Source organism: Micromesistius poutassou (genome assembly GCF_964030765.1).
Source record: "Micromesistius poutassou genome assembly, chromosome: 17".
In the NCBI taxonomy this organism is placed as follows: domain Eukaryota; kingdom Metazoa; phylum Chordata; class Actinopteri; order Gadiformes; family Gadidae; genus Micromesistius; species Micromesistius poutassou.
The window spans coordinates 13,481,650-13,499,126 of NC_140287.1; the positions used below are offsets into that span (position 1 = coordinate 13,481,650).

Here is a 17,477-nt window from a genome sequence, read left to right on the forward strand (position 1 = left end):
CCCATTACTTTTAGGATTGATGAGTATTTGATCGTGGGAAAAAACATAGTTTTACCGCGAGTGAGTATTTAATAGAATGAATGAATGCGGGTGATGCTTGGTGCGCGTGTGTGTGCGCGCCCATCTGTCTAAACACATGCAAATTAAACACGTAAGTGTATGAGAAGGAAATCGAGTCAGTCGACCTGCGATAAGCAGCTGATTCTGAACGGACTCGTCTTCGAGATGGACGTGTTCTAACGCATTTTTAATCAATGAAATGTTAACACAACAGTATATATCTGACCATTTAATTTTCGAAATTTTAGGTGAAGCCGAGCTTCCCTTGCAGTAGAGAAGTCGCCACTACGAAAGAATGCAACGCAACTAGCGGGATCTAAACAAACTAAGCTCCAGCGAATTACTACAATGCAGAAGTAGTGGAGAATGGCGAAACACAGCAACTCTAGCCTACTCTCAACCAAAATAAAAATAATCGCCGCCCGGTGCAGCAGTGTGAACTGCCCCGTTTTTAGAACGTCTCAGCCCGTCTCGTCGCAAGGAGTCGCGAGTTGCAAGCAGTTGCGTCGCGAATCTTTGGCCTGAACTGGGCTTTAGCATTATAAGCAGTGGCGGTTTTAGGCACGGGCGAAAAACGAGACACACGAGAAAGAAAATGATCCGCATTTTCTATTATCGATAATACCCCCCCCCCCCCCCCCCCCCCCCCGTGATTGGTAGATCATCTACCAAATAAGTAAATGCATAGATACAGTCTATATGAGAAAACAAATAAATCAGAACACTGCGCACGCGAAGCCAGTTGTTTCGGCAGGGCGCGCGCACCTGTATCTCGCGCTGCAAGGATTTTCACTTAGTCTGACCCTGGAGTTTGGCGCCGCGTCTGAGGGTCTGATTATAATTTCATCAACAGTAATTCTGTATTGCATCTACCGTTGATGCAATACAGAATTACTGTTGATGAAATTATAATCAGACCCTCAGACCCTCCCAGACCCCCCCCCCCCCAAAAAAAAAAACTCATCGGATCTACACGATTCACACAAGTCACCCAAACAGCCGTGAAAAAAGCGGCAGCCGCCGAAAAGCGCGCTGTTTGCATCCCTGTTAATATGCAGCCATAGCCCTTTCATGGATTCAGGTACATGTGGAAAATAAAACATGGATGAAGAGATATTGTACAGCATTTATTGGACAGAGGGCTAGGGGAGCCCCCTTTTGTCAGCACGATCAACTCACATTAGTGAAGTTGTTATAAATATTTGTTTGTCTTCTAGTTCTAACCGATGACAAATAAACCTGCGTCGCTCTTTTAAGGTCAGATTGTTGAATACAACTTTTTTTTTAGGATGACATTCTGAATTCACTCAAAAATGTGGGTTTGAACTAGTTTGCGAGGGCAGTCGAGCCTGCTTATAAAAGTATTTGCTTTGAGTGTGCGGATCGAGTAAATACAAAACAGTCCTTTGTGATCCACCTTCTGTTAAATACACTTCTAAACCACCGTTATGTTTACTTTCAAAAGGAAACAAAACAAAGAAATAAATATTACCAGTGAAAGGTTACTAAGACAGCCATGTAAAGCCTTGTTACAGGTGAATGAATGCGACTGGGGATAAACAAGGTTTCTTTGGTTAACACCTGAGAACAGAGTTGTCAATCCACCTAAACATCAATATTGTCAGCGCTGTACAGCATTGTGTCCCTAACAATACAGGGATTACGATAAACAGCGCCATAGCTCCCTGACTAACAAGATATTTATTATTATATTCAGCTTTATGGTTGTAGGGTTTAGTAAGCCTTCCGTGTGTCAGGCCCATATGTAATTTCTGGGCCCTATACTCAGTATAGACCTTGAGCATATCTATAAAAATATCCTCTATACCAGGTATGTTTAACGCCTTCATGATCAGATAAAAAAATAATAATGAAGACCTTCATTCAGTAACACATTCATCTCAGAAAACCGAACAAAAGCTAGATCATATTAAAAAATCCACTGGTTTTGAATACAAAAAGAAAATCTAAAATGTTTTTTTTACTGCAGCATGACCAAAGTTCTTCTATATACACAGCTTTTACCAAAAAAGTGCTGGGCTTCATGTATTATTCAAAGTAGTGTAAATAACACAGTGGATTATTATAATACTGTAAGGGGCGAGGCATAGCACAGTGGCTACGAGTCCTTCGGGTTGGCTATCACTTCCTCATCCGAATTCAAGTCTTTGATCTCCGTTAATACTAGGCCTGGGCGATATGGCTGAAAGATATCACGATATAACTTCATCACATTGATCGATATCGATAACTATTGATAATTTTAATTACCTAAAAAGACTAGGAATTACCATGCTGGATTTAAACACTTCTGTTTAACACTTAATATGACCATCCACTGTTATTCTTCATTGATAAACACTCCAATGTCAATACAACAATGAAAAACACTCCAATATTGTAAATAAGTATGGAACCATGTTTGTGTAACAAACCCAGCTGCTAGATTCGTTGGTCCAGTCTCTTATAGATATATATTGAACATGTTTTATATTGATATTGATCAAAAGTCTATCACGATACGATAATTTGTTTTATTGCCCAGGCCTAGTTAATACTCAAAGAGGATAGGGGGGTTCCGATTCAAAGCAGGCTGTGGAGATGATCCTGGTCGCCCGACATGTGGTGTTTAGATGAGCCTGGAGTTGCGCAGGAACTGGATGAGCACCTTGTAGATGAAGACGTACTGCGAGATGGTCTGCACCATCATCATCCTCTGCTGACGGAGCATGCTCAGCACCGTCGGGACATCGAACATCTGAACAAAAGAGAACAGGGTTTGTTAACTCGCCCCAGTGTTCAAACACATCAGTCGCAATAACTATCCAATCAGTGGCTGAGCTCGTCATTGGTTACCTCGTTGTGCTCCAGACAGGCGATCATGATCTCTGAGAGGAGGACCACCCCAGTGCGGCCGACCCCTGCGCTGCAGTGCACCAGCACCGGCTGGTGGGCGTTCTTGGGGTCGCTGATGCTGTTGGTGTGTCTCCTCACGGACTGGACCTCTTCCAGGAAGGCTGCAGGACGCAGGCAGACCGGCATGTTAACGATCACTCACACTCTCATTCACACAAGTTACTTAGTCAAATAAGCTTTAGATATTTGACTAAGTAATGTATGTATGTTTTATAATTAATATTTATGTATGTTTATATTTTAATATTTATGTATGTTTTATAATTAATATTTTTCTACTCATTTCGACATTTTCTAATGAAGACCATCTCTGAATTCAGTGCAGGTTTCTCTGGATGACTCACTGAGGAAGCCCTTGAAGTCTTCTGGACAGCCGTGGTCGGGCCAGTCGGTGTACTGCAGGTGCCAGATGGTCCTCTCGTGGCCAGAGAGCAGGTGTTTGATCTTGAGGCCGGTGGTGGCGTAGCATCCCGAGTCCGTTCGGAAGCGGGTGGTGATCTTGAAGCGGCCGTACGTCACCGTGTTGTGGCGCGAGCCCAGCCGCGGCCAGTAGCGGAAGCTCTTCTCCCGACCGCCCTCCTGCAGCACCAGAGGGAGAGACTGAGTAAACACTCCCACACAACAACGGTTCAGCCTGGCTCCAACCACTACACAGTCAAAAGTTTAGTCACATATTAAATTACAACCAGGACATGTTAACGCCCAATTATAAACAACCAGTAACCAGTAAGAGGAAATAATGATGTTTTGAAATTAGCCTTTGTGGAGACATCTCAGCGTTATTGCCACGTACCTCTTCAGCGGTAACCATAGCGATGATGGACACGCCCTGCTCCCACACCATCTGCCAGAAGTCCTGGCAGGTGTTGGACAGGGGGCCCTGTGATGCGATGTAGCTCCACTCATGGCCGCTCACAGTGACCTACAGGGCAAGGACACACACACACATACACTGTGTCAGGTTCGTGTTCTATGACTTCTAACTTGGGACAAAAACAATGAGAATTGACCGTAGAGGTGAGGTAGGGTGGGCTAGTCGATCAGACTGATGTGAGGCTGTTATTCTGCACACCAGTTTTGCACTGAAAGCAAGAGTTATACTTCCAGTGTGCTGTAAGTTATTGGATGTGGTGAGTAAATGGTCTGTATTTATATAGCACTTTTATCCAAAGCGCTTTACAATATTGCCTGACATTCACCCATTCATGCACATATGATGTGCCTTGCTCAGGGACACCTCGACACTCAGCGAGGAGGAGCCGGGGATCGGACTAGCAACCTTGCGGTTACCAGCCAACCCGCTCTACCTCCTGAGCTACTGCCACCCCCGGAGTGCTGAGTTCCCACTGTTGACGGACGACAGGGACAGTGATCCTGAATGTGGATCTGAGTTCAGGGTCCTTACTCTGATGTGCGAGGCGTTGATGTAGCCCGTGTTGTTCTCCTTGGTGGGCACCAGCTCCACACGCGTGTCGTCGTAGGGCAGCACGTCCTGGAAGCGGTTCCTCTCGCCGTTTTCCGGCTGCTGGGCGATGGCGCAGTCGCCCGACGGACGCCTCTTGGGGATCTGCTCGTACTCCGTGAACACCATGCCCTGCTCCATGCGCTGCTCCAGGACCTTACACTGACACACACACACACACAATAATGAATAAACCCATAAGGAACCCTTTTCCGAGGTAGTCTGACGTCACGACCAAGGGGCATGGTGTGTGGGGACGTGTGGAGCTCTGTCTAGGCAGTGGTTGACTGCGGTGTCCACGAGAAAGTTGAGCTTTTCAGACATTGTAGTATAAAGCCACAGTGTGTGTGTGTGTCAGTGGCGGCTGGTTTTTAAAGTGAGGGAGGAAGGACTGCGCGCTTGGTTGCCATTGGCCTGCTTGCACTGTTAGTGCCATATGGTGGCATAAGTATGTGGGAATCAAGTTGTTTCAGGGTATTTTGGTGAACTACAAAATAGCAGGGAGGGATAATTATGTAAATAAAATTGATACAAATCCACCAGTGGCAGCATTGTACTTTGAAAGCTGGTGCATGTCTTGGACTACAAGGGCAGAAGGAAAGGATGCAAAGCCAATTAGTCAAATCAGGCCTACTCTTGATTTGTAAAACAAAATAAAAAAATCTGCTACAATTGTTTTAAGAAAAATGAAGAAAAGACCAAAAGTGATGCCATTTAAAATGCATCATGCTCTGAATCATTCACTAACATCCTTTCCACAATAGTAAACAGAACGGTCAGAGTAACAAACAATTAAAAGAACAACAAGAACATAATTTCACAACTATTGACATGTAGCGCACCGCTCGGTGGAAACGAGGCATACGAGCGGGTTTGTTGATTCTCGTAGTCTAGAGACTTGAGGGGATAAACCCTCCCTCCGGGCTGCTCCACAGCCAGGGCTCCTGCTTATTGGTTCATAGCGCAGCCAGGGCTCCAGCCTATTCGTGAATAGACGTTGACGTGACTCAGATCCCTTAGCTAGTCCCACCCACTCAGAGGAGGACTTTCCTCCTCTCTCCCATTGACCCCCATGTTATCCACCGGCCGCCAGTAGTTCCCAAGAAATGAATGGGAGTCAATGGAGGCTGAGGGAGGAACGTCCTCCCCGAAGTAATTCAATAGGCGATAGGGGTGCTAATATCCCTTTACCCGGGGAAATGAACATTACATATACAAAGGTATTAAAGTAGTCATATTTAAGGGCATTAATTCATTACAGTAGTCTGGGCAATCTACACTTTATATTCTCAACAATGTTAAGGAGGATCTTCCTCCCTCTCCTCACTGGAGAAGCCTCCACTGGTGTGTGTGTGTGTGTGTGTGTGTGTGTGTGTGTGTGTGTGTGTGTGTGTGTGTGTGTGTGTGTGTGTGTGTGTGTGTGTGTGTGTGTGTGTGTGTGTGTGTGTGTGTGTGTATATATCACGAAGCTCCATCTGAGCAGCGATGTATTTAAGGGGGTTACGTTTCAGTATAACGCTACAGTGTGTGGCGGATTTCACATACAAAAATCGCAAGGCACAGCTACACGACTGTACACAAATAGTATCATAAAATTGGCCTGGGCCGTAACCATGGGGATAACACGCCCCCCTCTTTCCCAAAGAGGGGGGCTTGTTTTTTTTAAATCCATCTAAAACATTGGGCTCACTGGCTCTTTAAATAAAAATGCAGCTGAGATGGAGTATAAAAGTCCACTTCATCTAAATAGTGTACACACACACACACACACACACACACACACCCCCCTTACCCTCTCGTCGTTGGAGGCGTTCTCGGGCTCGTCTTTGCCCTCGTCGTGCATGGGCAACCGGGACAGCGACAGCCCGTTGAGGGCCGCCACCTTCAGGGGCCCCATCTTCTTCACCTCCGACCGGGTCCCGCGCTTCGAGCCCTGCCGTGGCAGCATGACGAGACAGAGAAGAGTGACGAGGTGGCCAGTTAAAGTCTCCCGTATCTCGGGAGGACAGTACAGAATACAGGAAGTGGCTCGCAGGTGTTTGGGGAATGTCGCCTGTCCGGCTCTCTCTTCCAAGAGGTGTTCCAACTGCATTCTTTTCGGATGTGTGTTACGTGTAAAATGACGACATTGTTTGTGTGAACCTTGTTGGCGTGTTTTACGGGAAACATTATTTCCCTTTGGTGTATCAGGCGTGCAAACATTTTTTGGAAAAATAAATATTAAGACTAGCATTGTTAGTTATTCATTAGTTACCATATCTACGTCATGCCTAGTCAATCAGTAATAAAATGCAGTGTACTCTTTAAAGATTACTACTAGATGACGTTGTCACGCTACTTGTGAACAGGAAATTAGAGTTGATTAGATTAGTAAAAAAAAATGCATGTCTAGGGCTTAAACCTAAGAATACACAAATAATTCCTTGATTGTCAAGTTCATGGCCGAGCTTTTAAGCACAGCCCAATGAAGTGATAAGTGACAAGTAAAAGAACTGTAGAGAATAATCGTTATAAAGAGGGATTCAAGGACACACTGTCAGGCGCCGGTGACGAGGAGACACAACTCACCGGAGGTGGCAGCCCTTCAATGGTCTTCTTGGCAGCAGGGACGTCAGACACGGGTCTCTTCTTGAAGTCCTTCTTGGCCTGACTGCTCAGGTCTCCCTCCGACACCGAGGGCATGATCCTGGGCTGCCGGAGCTCAGAGAGCAGGTAGCGAGGCTCCACGTCCTGGACCAGAGGGTGAGGCTGGTAGGCCAGGGAGCTGGTGATGGATGGGTCCAACGAGAGGCCAATGGGGTAGGCGGGCGGCGGCTCCAGGGGGGTCTGCTCGTGAGCCGTCAGAGAGGAGAGGGACGTCAGGCTGCGATGCGGCCGTTGCTCTGGTAACACGGCCACCAAGGCATCCTGGGAAAGCGGCGTGTGGCGCCCGCCGTCCTCCTCAAACTCCTCCTCTTCGCCGCTGCTGTGGACCAGCATGGTGGCGTCCGAGAGAGACTTTTTGTGTCCGTAGTGCACGTCTTCCTTCAGAGCAACCCCGTCTTCTGTCTTGGTGCGTTCCAGGAACACGTTGAGCTGGGAGCCCTGTGAGGGCTGGCTGCGGACGGCGGAAGGGGGCGTGGCTATTTCAGCGGCCGAAGAGGACACGGTTCTCTCTTTGATCCGGAGGCCCTCCAGGCTGTAACCCAGGCCAGCGATCTCTATGGAGTTGCGCTTGTGGGCGTTGTGTGGGTGTGGGTGCGTGGGCCCCATCAGGAGCAGCGGTTCGGACACCTCCTGGAGGGAGTGGGCCACCGGCAGGCTGTCCTCCTGGAAGGTCTGCACCGAGTGGTGGACACGGCGCGTGACGATCAGGTCCGGGTTGCTGCTGCTGACGTACAGGTGGCGGGAGAGGTCTGGCGTGCTGTTGGCGGGCCGCGGGTGGGCGTAGGGGTAGGGCGGCGGCGGCCGGTACACCTGCGTCCTCATGATGTTGGGCGCCGGGTACTCCTGGGCCTGCTGCAGCTGGACGTTGGTGAGCTCTGGCACGCTGACGGCGCCCACCACGGGCCTCCGGTCGGCAGGGTACGGATACGGCGAGGGACTGTGGAAGCTGGAGTTGAGGTGGAACGGGTAGTGCTGGTGGTGACCCCCGCCGTGCTCCACCCGGATCTCCGGCTGGCTGTACACCAGCGGGTCGGGCCGGCTGTAGGCGTACGAGTTGCCGATGTTGAGGTTCCTCATGGAGTGGCTCTGGCGGTGCTCGGGGGCCAGCACCACGGCGCCCGGGCCCCGGCTCTTCTGCCTCATCACCGTCTCGTAGTCGGGGGTGGCGCGGTAGGAGGGCGGGATGAGCGCGCTGTGGCGGTGCGACGGGATGTAGTCGGGCCGCGTGACGTCGCTGCCCGTGATGGAGGGGTTGGAGGACATGGGCGAGGGCTGCATGTAGTGCTGGGGGTTGGTGAGGGAGCTGGTGCTGTGGGCGCTGTACACGCTGCCGTTGCGCAGGCGCCCCCCGCTGCCGTACTCCAGCGGGGAGCGGTCCAGGCTGGTCTGGGAGTGGTAGTAGTACCCGTTCTGGTTGTTCATGTACAGGTTGTCTGGGAGAGTGCGAGGACAGCAGAACACCGGTAGTTAGTGAGAGGTAATTAAAACGCCTCGATTAGATTGATATTTTCCAGATGTTAAGACACCTACCTTGGGACGATGTGTAAGGCTCTGTGAAGTGACCGTTGTAGTGCATTTGAGGCGGGGGCATCATGAATGGTGGCTTTGGCTGAAACCGCAACATCAGAACATAACAAGAGAGCAATTTAGTGAGGGCACTCATGGTGCAGACCGGCACACCAAGGTAATGGCATTACAAAAATATTGAATTGTGTGTAACATTGAGTATTATTATAGGCCAAGCTTGGTTGGTTTGGCGTACCACTGTTAAGTTAGGGCAAACCGATGTGTGGGAGGGGTGCTAGAACTTACCAGAGACATCCTGGTGGACGATCTTCGTCTGACTGGGTTAACAACGGTCGGCTGGGATTGACTGAGGAAGAAAACCATTAATAGTACAAGGAATAATAAAAGATGGATATAAAGCGTAAGGTTCCGGGTCGCATATTTTCAGCAACATATTTCTTAGTGAACTCAAACTCTCCGTAGAAAAGTCGGAGGTTTGGTTCCGTGCATACTGCCCTGTGGTTGTTGGCTTGATCAAATAAACTCTACAGGATCCGAGAAGATAATTCTGTTTACACAAAAGGCCCACAAGCTAATTGTCCCTTTGGATGTGAGGGGTCAAAGGTGGGGGGGGGGGGGGGGGGGGGGACGGAACTGACTGGAGAGCCAGAGGTGGGCGTTGGCACCTGGTTGGCAGGCATACCAGTTGGTAGGCGGTGGCTGAAACAGTGGTGCTCACCCCTTATGAGAAGGCAGAGAGGGACGAGAGAGCATTGGAAAGCGAGGGAAGGAAAGAGTGAGTATGGACTTCTGGGAGGCCTGGGAAGGCGGGGTTTCACACTCCCCTCTAAAGAGAGAGGAGCAGAGGGGGAGAGGAGTGAGGCCACACCAAAGACGACATGCACACCAAGTACAAGTGTGCACACGCTAAGGGCACAGGAGACCGAGGCCGGAACTAGGCTAGACGTGTTAACGACAGACACACTTACAGGCTGCTCTTGTTAATCTTATAGAACTTGTGTCTGGCCAGACACATCCGGCACACATATTTGGAGGTCTCCATGTCTTCCTAGGCAAGGGGAGAGAAAGAGACAGATTTTGGTTGTTAATATTTTTGTGCAAATGGCGATAAGGCATTTTTAGTTCCAGTAAAATATCTTTCAGAAGATGGAATCTGGCATTGTGACCCGGCATGCCACACCGCACAGCCACACATGCTTTGAGGGTACACACTGGTAACATATATCCTAACCAGACGGTCTATTTCTAGGATGCAGACACTCCGTAACATAAAGGAGGGGGACAGTGAGTGGCACTTACGGTCTGAAACTGAACGCTTTCCTCTTTGTTTGCTAGCTCCAGTGCGAAGAAGGACTTGTTGTGACTCATGTTGTTAATTTCATTCCACCTACACAACCAATTAGAGAAGCGGGTGACAAAGAAGGGAAAATAACATGATGTCATCGTGGTCACATACTTTAATGACAGAGAACCCTCAAAGGGAGTTGACTTGCTGTGGGAACACAGACAATAAAACATTTAATAAAAACATTGCTGGAAAATAAATATTCTATGTTCAAGGGCCAAACTATATATTATGCACCGCACTATGCAGACACAATACAGAACAGGCCAACACTAAATTAAAAACATGCACTAGATTCAATGCAATGCTTTCTAAGTCGGTCCCTCTTGAAAAAAATTCAGGAAGGAAAGGAAAGGTCTGAAGGAAACTGGGGTGACATCCCAAGACATAACAACGCCCAAGAATAAGTCTGGACTGCGCCACTTAACTCTATGCATGTTGGCCAATGACTTAACCCTTCTACTACAGTAACAGCATTAGGGCAAACACCTACAATGAGCTTTTACTTAATGTGTCACATATATCAACGTATCCGGTTGCATCGCTCTGTGACATCGTAAAGACACGCAAACCATTCCCCGGTGTATTTTTGAAACATACCTAAATACTATTGGTGGCCTGCCATTTTTGTGCTTGACAAAGATGCCGTCCAGACAGGCTCCGAGGATGATGTCTGTTCCTGTGCCATCCTGTTGGGATTAAGGGGAGGATATAAATAAAACAAAAAAAATCTAAACATACTGAGCCCACACAGATCAAACCCACCTCCTAACCATCCCCTTTATATTGTATATATTCATTAGGTTCATAGACCCAATACTTGCCTTACTGGCGGATTTTCATTGTCAGGAATGAATCTGTGGTATACTGTACATAAGGGGTGGGCGGTATTAGCTAAAATTAATATCACAGTATTTTCCCACTGTTTGGATATATTTTTTTACAAATTAAAAAAGAAATCACATGTTAAATAAGGGTGTATTATAACTGTACTTATTCCACTGCCCCAAATGCTTCTTTAAGCTTTAAGTTTAGGTTACCTTGGCCTGATAGCTTTCCTGGCCATAGCCCTCCATTTTCTCCACTTCCTGCATGTATAGCATCTCTGCCTCTGGAGCAGGCAGTCCCCTGAGATGGGAGGAACAAAACACAGCAATCAACGAGAACCCTGGAAGAGTAGACCCCTCACCTGACATATTCTGAGAGAATAAAGCGTCAGAATAGTATTTTACTAGTCTAGCAGGACCCACATTCTGAGATACAGAACAGTTATTACTAGTGTATTCCGAATCCCCTCTGTAGGTTGGGTGAAGAATGTGTTTTGTGAGTTTTACAGGAGATAATCTAAAGCATGCGGTAAAGTAAATGGAAGAGGAGTGAGGGGAATATGAATCCCAGCAGATAGAACTGGAACGTGATGGAGGAGACAGATGGAGAACATCTGCTTGGGACCAGATGAGATGACTGAGAAAAAGCAAAAGAACGAAGACTCGAGGTTCAGGGATGCCAGGCGAGCTCCAGCTGTGGGCTTTCTTTTGGGCCCATCCGTGTATAAATCACAAGGAATCAAAGTTTATGGACAGGCCGACTAACACACACCAGATGATGACGAAAAGATCCACAGAAAGGGCCAACTGGCCTAGATAGGCGAGACTAAGCTAATTTAGAGGGAGTCCGTTGCGCTTGCGTCCGAGAGATGTGAACGTGTTTGCCGGGTGAGGGAATGTAAAGCATTGCAAAATGAATGGCAGATGGAGAACTGGAGAGAACCTGGAAAATGTCCTTACCGGTAGCTCTGGTAGAGAAGAGCCACCTTCTGAGTGGCCTCTTCCAGTACACGCTCATCCTGGATCCAGCCCTGGAGAGAAAATACACATTTATGAAAGAAATGTTGTATTACAAAGAGCCTATGCAGCCAATATCGACAGAGTTATAGGGAAGGAACAAAAATAATAACTTACAATTGGGAACAGTACAAACTTCTGGAGGAACTCCTGCGAATCATATCTGTTGAAGTCTCCAAAGTCAGCTTTTGATGAAAAAAATAAATAAAAAGGAACTTTTATCAATTACATGTACATTATTTTATGTGTGTTCTCTTGCATTTAAATCCAATTATATTGTTTACCTACATTTAGAATCATATAAATCATGCATTTGACCCAACGCTGACTTTTCCAAGCAAATATTTTAGAATGGAGTGACATCTATTAAGAAACCTGTGGTGTATGATGACAAGCCAGGGCTAATTTTAGGAGTGAAGGGGACCCATTTGATATGGAAAGGCATTGCTTCAATGTCTACCACCATAGTGATCCAAAGCAGATTCCTGGCCAGCCTTCCCGCCTGCTGGCGATGCTCCCAGGTATGCAGAATATACCAAGAATCTTCAAAGGTCCTAAAGCTACAACTAACCTTTGGATTGCACTGTGCTACAGAGTATATTTAGCCACACACACGCTCCATAAACTTCATTATGGAATTGATAAGCAAGCATGACTTTTGAACAAGATTTTAGATTGATTGTTAACCGTGGTTAGCGGTAGACAGACGACCAGGTAGCAGTTTAAGCAATGAGTCAGCCACTGTTTCGGTCAATGACCTCAGCAGGCGGGCTGAGGTAACACCCAGTGACTTGCATAGCGTCGTGTCATTTTGCCAGAAGTGGCTGAGATTCTTATGGCCGGACACAAGCTTAGGAAATGTCTGAGGCTGAGACCTCACGCAAAGTGATTTCACATTCACACACGCACACTACTGGAGTTTATGGGTTGGTTTAGGCTTGAAAGGGGCTTGTTAAGTGGCTCTATATTAAATAAAAAGGCAATATAAATTCCTGAGTGGTGGCTGAGTTGATGTTTACACAAAACTCACTCAACTTCAAGAGGAGGAGTATGGCAAAACTAACATGTGGAATTGAGGAATAGTTTTTCCTGGTGCCATGATTTGCTATTAAGATAAACGAGAAAAACGTATGTTGACCAATAACAATCAACTCTGCCAAAGAAGTAGTATAGTCCATCATGTTTATGTTAACAAGACTCCAGCAGCTCTGAAATTTACCACAGCCAGGAAAGATTATCAGTATTACGGCAACCTTGGTTCAACATGTAGCATCCTTTTTCCAAACCACAATTTATGTGTTAGCTGGGGTGTAATCTGTTTGCAAGTCACATAGTCAAGTTTGAACAAATAAAGGAATGGCTTCGATTTGCAAACCGTGTTAAATTGGGTGTGGCATGATTAAATTGTACTTTAATTTCAGTAACAATGGCGGTGTTTGTCTTCCAAAGATTGTCTTACTTTTTTTAGGGTTAGGGTTTAACAGCTAGACAACAGTTGTCCCACAGACAACTGTGGGAAGTTGACCACAGCTTTACACATGTAATCCATATAATATGCACTATCAAGCGTTCACATTACCTTGAACTGCCAATCCAGCCAAACGAATAGCTTGTTCTATTGAGCATGGGATTCTTCCCTCCAGAACATCTTTCTTTAGCTGTAGGTAATACTGATATCTGCAAGGATAGAAGAGATTCACACAAATAAGAAAAAAATTGAAAACACCAACAAATTGCCCTCTTGTATTCAATTTGCCAGTAAGGGGCATGAATTCATTATGAAGTCTGACATGCGTGAACAACTGTTAATATACATTTTAGGTACGAGTCATTCAGAGTATTGTGCCAAGGTCACAATATAGCTTTGGAATGATAGGTAATTCAGTTGTAACTACACTAGCTTGAGATAATTGGGTCAAAAGATATGACAAACTGATACTGAAAACATGTGGCGCTCCCCTCCAAAGCTCTATGTTGGCCTATCTTTACAGTATATGCATGGTATTTCTTGTATAGATTACTGGTTGGTTGAAATGGAGGCTATTACACAACAAGCTTTTCAACGCTATACAACCATTACTGCGCACATACTGGCAGTGTATAGTTTTTTTCTTCTCTCTTATATATATATATACTATATACTAATAGATTTTCTATGCAGTGTCTTAGAATCTGCTGACAACCATATAAAAACATGAATAGTAAGACAGAGGGTCTGGGAGTGAAGAAAATATTAGGCTGGACCAAATCAAGTAATGGGATCTTGGTTCTGAGTGCCAGAAGGATGGATTGGGGGCCAGGTCCTTGCCACAACCTGACCAGTCAGATTGTACACCTAAGCTACTGCACAGAAACTGTCAAGCTGTTGATCAGTGGGCCACCTTGGCTAGAAATAAGGATAATTTACCAACAGATGTTCAATATGCTACAAAATTTAGTGTTTAGCATTGCCATAACAGTCCTGGAGGTATTAAATTAAAATATCATAGGGTTAGTTTGCAGCGTTGAAAAACCCCATGATCTAAATACATGTAAAATACATGTTATTCTACTCCCTAGGGCCTAGGCCACATGAGCTTGCAGAAGTACAAATAGGGTGGCAAAATGATTCCCAATTTAATTGAAAGAAGCAGTAATTGCTGCCTACTTGAGGCATTCCAAGGTGGTGTCTGTGGGAGCTCACCTTGTGATCTCCTGCTGGAGCTGCCCCACACTGGGCACGTAAAACACCACTCCAAAGTAAACTGTGGGCTCCAGGCCATACTTGTCCAGCTGCTTCTTCAACGGTTTCTCCAGGTCAATCCATCTTTGCTGGTTTTGCTTGTTGTAGTACCAAAGGCTGAAGAATGTTATCTGGGAGGGAAAGGTAATGGTAATCACATATGTTATTTAAATATGATTGTATAATACCATTTGCATGACAAAACACAAATTGGTGGAAAGATCTAGTTAATATGTAATTCAGTGTGTTTACATCTATGGAGCTATCAGCCCAATGAGCCGTGATATTAAATAATTTTGACAAATCAGCTGAATTTCTAGACTCTCATTCTTCGCCCAGTCTTGCAGTTGTCTGGCTGAAAGAGTCTCCAAATAGATACTGCTGAGAGTGAACTTCTAAAATTATTGTTTGACACCCTATGACCCCAGAATGTGTAACGTGTTCTAATCACAAAGCAACACCTTATTTGTTTTCCCTCATGACCGTCATACCGAGAAGAACCCGATACAACCCTTCTCTAATAAATGGCAAACAAGAGTAAGCACCACATGACTCCACAGTGCACAGTATGCACTGGCGAAGTTGAGCAAACAAGCTGATTAAACAAGCAATCATGTGCATCGTTACTGAATGCTGGTACAAAAATGCAGCAGGTAAAATTTATCTGATTAAATTCCACCATTGTACCTCTGTGGTGACCTGATGGTATGGCATGATATGCTCTATAGTAGTGAATATACACATTGATCCTGAATGCAACATTTTGATTGCAAAATCCAGTGGGTCAAGAATCCCTATGACACAACACTAGTGTCACATACAAATATTCGTCAAAGTAACTGCTGCATCCGTATCACTGATGTCATTCAATGATTAAGTTGTGACCGGTATCAACTTAAGCCATTGTGTGGCGGATTTAGATGGTGAAGGTGTATGCCAATGACACATTTTCAGATCAAATGAATAAGTTAACAATGATTGATTGATGACAGACCAATTTGTCTCCTCAAAAATCCCACATTTCAAAATATATCTATGACAGACTTGTTCAATGTGGTGTTTAAATAAATGTGCGTACCTCTCTTAACTCCAGTCTCTGTGCAACGGCCTCCAAACATTCCTGTCCAGTGCTCTCCACAGAAAGTGTAAACTCAACAAACTCTCTATTGAGCAGCTGAATCCGAGTGACGAGACAACTCTTGCTGGAAACATTATACCTTCGGGTCCTTTTGAGTTTTAAGCCAAATGGCAAGGGCATGTTTCACAATCCCACAATAGAAGAGACTTTTTCACTCCCGTTAGATTAATCTTGCCGCCGTCTGTCTCTCCAGATACTGCGCTATTATGAGGGCAATCAGACATCGGAATCATAATCCACAGGCAGACCTGGAAAGAAACAAATGATGACAATTATTTCAAGTGAAACAGTTTACACCATTACCAAAAATGTAATATCTATTTGGTCAACAGGGTCACGGTCTATGGTCATGTCAAACTCGACCGCGCCACCAGATAGCATAACATAACCAGTAAATAACATAACCTGTGTGGTGGGATGTGTTACTAACGACAACTAACGTTAATACATACAATTAGCTAAATGGCCATGCATTTGGAAGTGCTAGAAGTGACTGCTGTTCCAGTTAATACTCGTATCCAGTCCACGGCCAGACAAGCCTAGAGGACATCCAAGTGGGCGACAACAACCACATTTGAAATCCCTGCTGCTTTCAATGTCTGCTTCTCAAAATCATCATCCTCCACGTTATAACAGAAGCGCTGTTTAGTATGGCAAATTACTAGAAAGTTTGGGCATTAGCAGAAAGTTTGGGAAAACAAACGCAGTTGCCTATTTTAATTAGATTGCCAAACGTATGTCATTCAATGTATTTTAAACCGTTACAGACATCCAAAGTAGCGTTAGCCCATTAGCTAGTGCTCCAGCAAGTAGACCAAACCCCAAGTAAAGCTGACGTCGCTGCTTGTATCGCCAATAACGTGAACAGTACCGTTTTGTGTTTTGGGTTCCGATTTTGCTTCGGCTTTGGGGCCAGTAAGAAACTAGTCGAGAACGCGGATATGATGTGAGTTCCGCGTTGAGAGAAAAGCCATCTAAATGAACTCAATTGCACACACTAGAAGTTGAGCGGTAAACTAGCGTTGCACTCTAGGCTCCATAGTAGCTCCCAGATAGTTCAGTCAAGTCCCGGCCTAGTTCCACTTCCTGGGGCAGAGAGAGCAACAAGTGGATCCCTTCCACATCCGCCACGACATTGTTCCTCCCTTAGCAACTGTCCCGCAACGTTTGACGAACCTTTAACAATTTGCTTATTATCGAATTACTTACGATTATTAACAAGGCCTCTCAGTCGACAGCTTCTTTTTTTCTTCAAATACTTACACCAAATGCAGCGGGTTATAGTGCGTTTGTGGCGGCGGAATACGCGAAGGGTTTAAATCCATGACATCAGACAGCTGGAATGTTAGGCAGTGAAAATGCGAGAAACGAGACAGCTGGGACAGAACTGCTGGCCACTGTCCGGTCTGTTTACCTTCAGTTCAAAGCCTCTCACATTGGCCGTGTATGTCAAGATTTGACATTGTAAGCATCATAGGAACCGAGTTAACTGTAATCAAACCGAATCCTCTTTCAAGTCTTTTTATAGTCCAACAAAACGTAAACAATGGTTTGAGTGCTTAATTGCTTTGCGATTTATTTGTATGTGCGTGCGTCATTTAAGACAGAGTATGCCAATTTTAAATGTTCCAATTATCTAGAATCAAAAAGTAGAGTGACTACAAATGTTTCAGAAATATATTGTTAAGACACTTCATTGGGGGCGATCAAGTTAGTATTAAAAGGTAATACTGAAATCAAATTCGCCTACCACTTTAATTTAACTACATTAATCCCTGGTATTACAGTACATTTGTCAACACAATGTGTATGATTCG

General features: G+C 45.5%; 1 protein-coding gene across 4 annotated transcripts; it reads right to left on the reverse strand.

The window, feature by feature from the left end:
• Window positions 1-1,174: 1,174 nt before the first annotated feature.
• ptpn21 (protein tyrosine phosphatase non-receptor type 21) lies at window positions 1,175-17,017 on the reverse strand. 4 transcript variants are annotated; one of them, XM_084481936.1, is made up of 20 exons: window positions 16,870-17,017; window positions 15,601-15,908; window positions 14,484-14,653; window positions 13,380-13,477; window positions 11,918-11,985; window positions 11,744-11,814; window positions 10,997-11,084; window positions 10,557-10,645; window positions 9,911-9,998; window positions 9,580-9,659; window positions 9,330-9,437; window positions 8,897-8,957; window positions 8,615-8,693; window positions 7,007-8,517; window positions 6,231-6,371; window positions 4,382-4,600; window positions 3,770-3,898; window positions 3,321-3,555; window positions 2,917-3,077; window positions 1,175-2,818 (listed from the first exon to the last, which is right to left on the reverse strand). In XM_084481936.1, exons 2-20 carry the CDS (start codon window positions 15,778-15,780, stop codon window positions 2,690-2,692), a joined length of 3,705 nt encoding a protein of 1,234 aa, XP_084338062.1. In that variant the 5' UTR covers window positions 15,781-15,908; window positions 16,870-17,017; the 3' UTR covers window positions 1,175-2,689. The 4 variants fall into 4 exon arrangements, with proteins under 4 accessions (XP_084338062.1, XP_084338063.1, XP_084338061.1 ...); XM_084481937.1 differs by having other exon boundaries at window positions 16,924-16,934; XM_084481935.1 differs by lacking the exon at window positions 16,870-17,017 and adding an exon at window positions 16,532-16,770.
• Window positions 17,018-17,477: the final 460 nt, after the last annotated feature.

What these genes read in the sequence shown, in the direction of transcription:
- ptpn21 (XM_084481936.1), bottom strand. Translation starts at nt 15,780, where the DNA reads ATGCCCTTGCCATTTGGCTTAAAACTCAAAAGGACCCGAAGGTATAAT. An exon ending in AAAGCGTTCAGTTTCAGACC is followed by an intron (nt 9,660 to 9,910) that starts GTAAGTGCCACT and finishes CCCCTTGCCTAG; the next exon opens with GAAGACATGGAGACCTCCAA. An exon ending in CGTCCACCAGGATGTCTCTG is followed by an intron (nt 8,694 to 8,896) that starts GTAAGTTCTAGC and finishes TTGCGGTTTCAG; the next exon opens with CCAAAGCCACCATTCATGAT.